The following is a 7989-nucleotide window of genomic DNA, read 5'->3' as shown; positions in this document are numbered from 1 at the left end:
ATAAGGCTTATTCTAGCTCTGAGTGGCTTGGGGCAGGAGAAATAGAGGTTTGGTACATCATATGTGTGTTGGGGGGTCTGGGTCATTAATTTACATATTAAAGTCAGGGCTCTGGGCAGATTTGTCATTACTGGAATTAACCTCCGGTATTAGTTACTGTTCTCGATGCTGCAGCAAGATTCCTGACAAAGGCAGGGAGGAAGGGTTTATCTAGGCCCTGTAGTTTGAAGTACCATTCAGTCCATCACAGCAGGGAAGGGGGGGGCGGTCCTATTGCACCTGCAGTCAGGTCGCAGAGAGCTAACTTGCTAGTGTTCCACTCATTCGTTTTTATTCTAGGGTAGGACCCAACTCATGGGAGGATGCTGCCCACATTTAGGGTGGGTCTTTTCACCTCAGTTAGCTCCTTCACAGGTAGGTTCAGAGGTTAGTCTCTTAGATGATTCTAGATCTTGTCAAGTTGAGAAAACCATTATACAGCTCCATCTGGATCCCAGTAGGATGCTATATACTCCCTCAAACCTTTTCCCATCATCTGGAGAATGAAAAGCAGCTATGGCTATCGTTTTTCTCCTATCTAGCATGTATAGTTCCCAAACACAGAAACGATAAGCCATGACTGGACCAGCCAGCTGGAAAAATGTGAGCCCCCACCAGCATTTTGGACGTCCAGATCACGGAGAATACCACGTAGCTTCTGGGCTTCTTCTCAAGGCTACACCTCAGGGCCTCAGTGTCCTGCCCTGTGAGTGTTTGCTGAACTGGTTCTCACCACCTCCCAGGGGCTCTTTTGACCCCAAGCTGTGCTTTGCTTTTTCAGGAAACAAACTGGATGAAAGTCCAGGGCTGGAACTTCCTCCTTGGTGTGTTTGACAAGGCCTGACGTACTCTAAGCCCTTTGAATCCCGGAAGTCCAGAACACACCCAATCTGATTGATTGAGGCGTCCAGAATGCTGTAGCGTAGCTAAAAGACAAAGCAAAGAGCATTTCGACATGAGGGACCCACTGACGGATTGCTCGGTGAGTAGACAAGTGTGGTGTGTGTGTGTGTGTGTGTGTGTGTGTGTGTGTGTGTGTGTGTGTTTAATGGCAGAGAAATTCGAGACAATCAGAAACTAGGCATGTTTAGATGTTGGCTAAGGTACAAAAAAAGTCTGTAGTTTTTCTTCAGTCAAGTTTAAAATAGAGCTTTCTCAAAAAAGTGGCAGTCGTAGCTGTCTCTCATTCTCAAATTGATGGGGAAAGGTTTGGATGAGTGTATCGCATCTGAGTCTGATTCAGACGGGGCTGCTTGAGAAGTAGCATTAAGGCACACACCAACAGTGCCAACATTGCGTGTCGGCTAGATATGAGAGTACACAGACTATCTATAGTGTATTTTAGCTCAGAGATCAAATCAAGGAAGGAGGAATTGCCTCCCCGTCCCTCATCCCAACCCACTTTTTAATCCAACAATTTAAGAGTTGCTATCTTAAGCCCTACAGGACACAGAACAGACACCCTTTCTGTCAGCCTGGTGGACAGTTCGCCAGTGTGCTTGCTCCAGTCCTGAGAGCTTCCTCCCAAATACAAAATTGATCAAAAGTCCAAAGACACAACAAGGTCATCCGCAGTAGTGGCAGAGATTTGACCTAGGAGACGGAATGCAATAGGAATAAAGGGAAGATATATTTATCTCAAAACCAAAGTAATCGAGAAATTTCAAATGTCTTACCCCAGTAAGCATTGCTGGGAAGCTGAATTTGGTGAATTCAGAAGCCAGGAACTGTAGCCATTGTAAGTCAATAAAATCATTCAAATATTTTACTAAAAACAAGCCAGTAAAGCGAGGGAGTCTGTAAAGAAGCCTTAAGACCAGCAGAGGGTTGCTGCCTCCTGCTTTCCTTTTGTTTAACCAAAGGGTGTCAACCGAAGGGTGAGGATAGCACAGGCTTGGGAGTGAGAGAACTGTAGCTGCTACTATGCTAATTGAGTTCAAGAATCACGTGACTGGTGAGGCACCCGCCTAACTGTCTAGTAGATTGTAGCACCATCCCCAGTGAGCACGAGAAGATATGCTTCATGACGAAACCTTCCAATGTTGTGCCTGCGTGATGATGCTAAGTGACCGCCCCCCCACTGCACCCCATCCTCAGTCTCCTCCGCATTGGTGGTTAAAGATAATCTTCGAGAGAAATCCATTCTTCTTTCTCTGAATTTGCTCCCTATGACATTTTTAAATCTCCTGTCTCACTATGGATGTCTGGTGATGTTTTTCCCTGGTACAGGGTGGAAAGGTGGGACAGGGATGGGATACATTGATGCAAAAACCTGGTACCCATTATTTAGAAAGAATGTGAAGATAATATAATAGTTTAAAGGGAGAGAGAGGAAGGAAAGAGCACTTAGTTTTTAAAAGAGGAAAGACAGAAAGAAAGAAAGAAAGAAAGAAAGAAAGAAAGAAAGAAAGAAAGAAAGAGGGATTGAAAGTCTACCCTTTTTTTTTTTTTGTAGGTAGCAAAACTTATCTTCAAGTCAGCACTAGGGGCAAATGTTTTCTTTTAAGCAGCCCCTAAGGCAGCCTACCCCTCACCTCTGTGGCAGTTCAAAGCTCTACTTCCTGGGGTGCTAGGTGATGCCTTACCCTATATTGAGCATGCCGGAGGATGTTTGTGCTTGCCCATGACTGAAGGCGATGCCTATGGGCCCATTGCCACCAAAGGTATCCGGGAATCAAGAGGAGGCGGATATCCCTTCAGCCTGAACTTCTAAACTCTCTAAAGCCACAGAGTATTTATTTATTTATTTGCAATTGTTCCATCTTTATCAAATGTTCAAGTTGACTTCCTGGTACAAGCTCGGCTTGTACTTGGGGGGAACAATGCTCTACAGTGGGGAACATGCTAAAACTAGGACATGGATTTCAGAGGAATGTTTTGGGACAGAACACCTTTTATAGAGACCCCAAAGCTCCCACTACCTACCAAAATATCCATCCCAAAAGGCCCTAGCTTTGCACAAAGCACAATTAAACCTCTTTATCCCCCCTTGGTTTTTCGAGACAGGGTTTCTCTGTCGCTTCGGAACCTGTCCTAGAACTTGCTCTGTAGACCATGCTGGTCTTGAACTCACAGGCATCTGCCTGCCTCTGCCCCTTGAGTGCTGGAATTAAAAGTGTGCACCACTACCTCCTGGTTTTAAGTTGTAATTCTTAACTTGGTCCACACTGATGGATTTGAGTATCCATCTCAGAGGGTCAAGAGCAAAGTCAAACAAACAAATAAATGGGGCAAAGATCTATATTTATACGATTCTAACTAAAATGTAGAATTTTCTTCAATTTTGAGTATCCACTACTACTAACAGTATCTAGGACTGTATAAACAATTAAAAAAACAGATTTTTTTTTGTATAACAGTGTTATTGTAGATGTCAGAGTATTGCTTATTCTCAGCCTTATTTACATACTTTGGTAATTCATAAGACTTGCTATTTTTAGCACGTGCATATAAACATCCACCTAATATCATAAGCTTAAAAAATATTTTTATAAATATACATATATATCAATGTAGTCCCGTTTCTTTGGAATCCTGTGGTGTTTTCCTTTTTGCATTTGAAAATAATATTCTAAGTGAGATATGCTTTAATGAACTTTGAAAGCAGGTTTGGTACAAAAAAAAAAAACCTTGAAACTCTCATTCGGGCCATGCTTCTGTTAGAGAAAGAACCGCTACGTGGGGCCCCTCAACCTCCAGCAGTCAGGTCAAGTCTGCTGTCAAGTGATTGTCACTAAAGGAAGCTGGAGAGCGGCAGGTACTCTGTAGGGCTTTTAAATAATCGTGAGGGTGTTAGAGCTTATTTCTTAAGTTTTTTTTTTTTTTTAAGTTCTGATCTTGGAAAGGAAAAGAGTTGGCTCTAAGCTTGATGCCTGAGAGTGTCTCACTGACACCTAAGACTGTGCCACGAGAAATCTTCCTCAACTCCATGAGCAAGGAAGTTGATAGCATCAAGTTCTTCCCAGAGGAAATGATTCAATCACGTAAAAAATAAAACAAAAAAATGAAGGAAAGAAAAAAAAAATGACCACTTTCTCCCTTCCTCTTAAGAAGACTGTAGGGACCAAATGGAGCAAAGGTTTCAAGCTGTCACCAAATGTTTGCATTTTAGGTACTCACAAAGAAGTCAAATAGGAGCCTGTTAGAGCATGCCTCTGGCTCCTACATCAGCCCATTCGCCTGTACAGTCAGCTGCCAAAATAAGACCAGGCTGCTCCTCATCCTGGTAACCTGGTTCACATGCCATCCTGAGCGTCTCAGCTTGCTGGCTCAGCCTGTCTCACCAGTTGTGACTGGCACGGACTCCAAGGGCACTGAGGTCCATGGCTCCTGGGAACCTCTCCCCCTCTGAGAGACAGGAAAGGGCAGGTGGAGTCCGGCGTGGATAATGTGTAGTCCATAGTGCCTTCATGCATCCTACATCTCTTAGGCCTTTGTCTTAGCGCTGTAAAAGACGAGGAGATGGTAGGCTGTACGGTTTCCATAGTACTGTTTCTTATGATTTAAGAAATCCTACCACAAAGCTTCAAATACCAAACAGATCTTTAATAAATACAGGTAACGCCTTAATTTGAGGGGCAGTGTTTTGAAACAATCACCACCAGTGAGTGAGGACCCACATGAAATCAGTTGCCCCAGCCTGGCACAGAAAGAGCACCAAGAAACTTATGCAGCCAAATTCAAGTCAGGCCTCACGGCTTCTTTAACTCCTAACCATCACACCATCATGTGCCTTTTAAAAAGCCCGTATGAGCATCCAGGGTAATAACAGTTTTTCCTAGAACAATTAAATTTAGTCTTTGAAGCATTCGAACCGTGTAAAGTCAGAAAGAGCAACTGGGCCAAGTTCAACAGCAGCATTTTATAATGTTTACACTTCAACGGCCTAGTCATGCCACACGCTGCTGGCCTAGACGACTATGCTTTGCTTTGCTGTTTGGTGGACTATTTTCTTGTTTACTTTGTAATAGCAGCATTTAAACAACAGAATCTGCTTTCAAGTGTCCATCAGAGACATTGTCCTAGTGCTGGATAGGACATGCCTTTGTGTGCAAAAGTGAAAAGATATTTTTTTAAGTCTCAGAAATGTCCTAAATATCCTGGCCACAAACAGACTAATTATTTATAAAGGGAATTTAAAAAACATAATATGTTATCTTGTGAATTAATAGTCCAGGGGAGAGAGAGCTTGTACAAATAAATTCATGTTGCGATATAAACTCAGCATTGAGTTCTTCCCTGGGATGCAGATGTTGTGGGGTTGGGATCTATGAAATCTCAATGGGTAGGAAAAGACAGTTCAAATATTTTCTACATGCCTTTCTCCAGAACGAATCCTTTTTTGCATCTTGATAATATTAGGAAGCCATCGATGCCTCTCGAACCGGCATGTCAGCTCTCTGAGTAAGTTTAGTTTGATTATATTGATTAGCTATTTGCAGACATTTGGTTCCAATGGATCGTCTAGCTGATTTAATTACCTGACATTTCTAATCACAAGTCTGCCCATAGTCTAATGAGGTCATCTTTAGCTCTTTGAGTCTTAACTCTAAGTAAGAGGTTGGGCTTCTGTGCTTCTCATAGTGTGTCCCATGGGACCTCTTCAAAGTCCCCTCTGATGAGTGGGAGTGGGTGGGAAGGGGAAGTAGGACAGACGCAGAGGAGCCAAAGTCAAGGTGATGAGATTTCACTAGTCAAGGTGATGAGATTTCACTGCCTCTGAGCAGAAACAGTGAGGTTTTCTGATCACACACACACACACACACACACACACACACACACACAAGTAGATAATCATTGGATCTTCTTTAACTTTTAGGGAAGTCTACTTTAAATTTTGTTAGTGTTTGTGTTCAAGTTTGAATAAATGCTACACAATGAAAGGTCCAAGACCATTGGCTCTAAATAAAAAATTAAACTGAGTAGATAGAAAGAGTCTTAGCATCTCTTTTATTTATAGACGTCTCCTTTATCTTAGTCTGGATCAGGGATGTTTCAGAGTTTCCAGCACATTGGACATAAGGTCAAAGATAAAGATTCTACCCCATGTTGTTATAAACAGAATATCCTTCTTTATCTGATCATTAAATTAAGGACAATATGATGTATTGCCTGGACACAATGGAACTCAGGAAATGGTTTGCTTGAGGCGTGGATCCCTCCAACCTATGACCTGACCAGAGTGGCTGAGGCAGCAGAACCACTGGCCATTTCTCTGTCTGGAAGAACGTTGTCCATTTACCACTTGTTCCAATACAAATACTTTCTATGAAAAAATATGGTAAATTAACCATCTCCCAAGTCCTGCAGCCGATAACTCAAGGACCAACAAAAGCCGTAGCTGTGCTTTACTTGAGAAACCTCCTTCCTTACAAGTTGAGTTGGGGACTAGAGAGATGGCTCAGAGGTAAAGGCACCAGCTGTTCTTCCAGAGGACCTGGGTTCAGTCCCCATCACCTTCATGGTGGCTCACAACTGTAGCATGAATAATAAAAACCCAGAGACTGATATAGGGATTAAAGCTGAAAATCAGAGCAGAACAATAAGCCACTAGAGAGACCTGTTACCTCTACCAATGCTCAGACTGAAGGGGAAACCTTCAGTTTTGATGTGTCTCAGCCAAACCTCAGGCTCCACACTCCAGTGCCTGTCCCTCCCCTTTATATTCCTCCCTCCGCCCAGCCACATTGCTTCTGTATCCACCTCCCTAGTGTTAGGATTAAAGGCATGTGACTCCAAACACCGGGATTAAAGTGTGAGCCACCACCACCTGGATCTGTTTCTGGATCGACTTTATGTAGCCTAGGGCAGCCGTGAACTCACAGAGATCCTTCTGCTTCTGTCTCCCGAGTCCTGGGATTAGAGATGTGTGCCACCACTGCCTGGCCTCTCTCTCTAGTGGCTTAGCTTTGTGCTATGATCTTCAAGCAAGCATGTTTATTAAGATACAAATAAAATATCACTACACACAACTTCTGGAACTCCTGTTCCCCAGGCTCCAATGCCCTATTCTGACCTCCATAGTCCAGGTGTGCACATAGTGCGTGTTTGAAGGCCAAACATTCGTACATTTAAAATAACACACTAAATAAATCTAAGGGAAAAAATTAAGTTGAGATGAAAAATTTGTAAGGGAAGAAGGTGACAGATAATCTGCTTTGCCACACAGCTCCATTGCTGGACCTGAGGACAATGAGGTACTAACCCCTAAGAATGTCCTGGCCTCCCAAAGTTTTCCCAAGAAAAAAATGTAAAAGATGTCGTACAGGGTTTTGAAGGCCCAAGACATCAAAAACTGCAATGACCCCCAACAGTCCAGGGTATAGAAACTTGTCCTGTGATTTTCTTATTCAGAGTAACCATGGGGAAGCCATCCTTCCCATGCTTCCACAGTCTCCTAGTCTCACCGCAAGGCTGCCTGGGAAGGCTGTCCTCAGGTGATGGAATCTGATGCACCCATTCCTTTCTTTGTCTTTATTCTTCCCTTATGCAGTGCATTCCCACTGCAATCTCCCCTCCCTCCTCTCCTCCCAGTAGCCCCCCCCACCTCCTCTCTCTCCCCCCCAGATTCACTGCTTCCCCATCTCCCTTCAGAAAAGAGCAGGTCTCCTAGTTATATTAACTGAACATGGCATAAGAAGATGCAGTGACACCAGGCACAAACCCTCACATCAAGGCTGGACGAGGCAAAGCAGTAGGAGGAAAAGGGTTCCGTGAGCAGGCAAGACTGCCAGAGACACCCCCACTCCCAATGTTAGGAGTCCCGCAAAAACTCCAAACTGAACAACCACAGCGTGTATACAGAGGGCCTAGCACAGACCCATTAGACCCCAAGATGGCTGCTTCGGTCTCTGTGAGCCCCTGTGAGCCCTGCTTAGATGATTTCATGGGCCGTGTTCTCTTGGTTTACTTTCCCAACTCTTGCTCCTATAATCCTTCCTCTCCCTCTGC

General features: G+C 43.8%; 1 protein-coding gene across 2 annotated transcripts in view; it reads left to right on the top strand.

The window, feature by feature from the left end:
* The first annotated feature begins 871 nt into the window (after window positions 1-871).
* Window positions 872-7989, top strand: part of Nostrin (nitric oxide synthase trafficking) — a 55205-nt gene continuing 48087 nt past the window's right edge. For both annotated transcript variants that reach the window (XM_050122931.1, XM_050122920.1), the window contains exon 1: window positions 872-1021. In XM_050122931.1, the coding sequence (XP_049978888.1) occupies window positions 995-1021 (27 nt within the window). In that variant the 5' untranslated portion in view covers window positions 872-994. The remainder of the gene's footprint in view (window positions 1022-7989) is intronic.

Source organism: Alexandromys fortis, unplaced genomic scaffold, assembly GCF_014885135.2.
Source record: "Alexandromys fortis isolate MF-2015 unplaced genomic scaffold, M_Fortis_MF-2015_v1.1 scaffold_8_9099976_23576923, whole genome shotgun sequence".
In the NCBI taxonomy this organism is placed as follows: domain Eukaryota; kingdom Metazoa; phylum Chordata; class Mammalia; order Rodentia; family Cricetidae; genus Alexandromys; species Alexandromys fortis.
The sequence above is the reverse complement of the archived record's forward strand: the minus strand, read 5'-3'. Positions and strand labels throughout refer to the sequence as shown.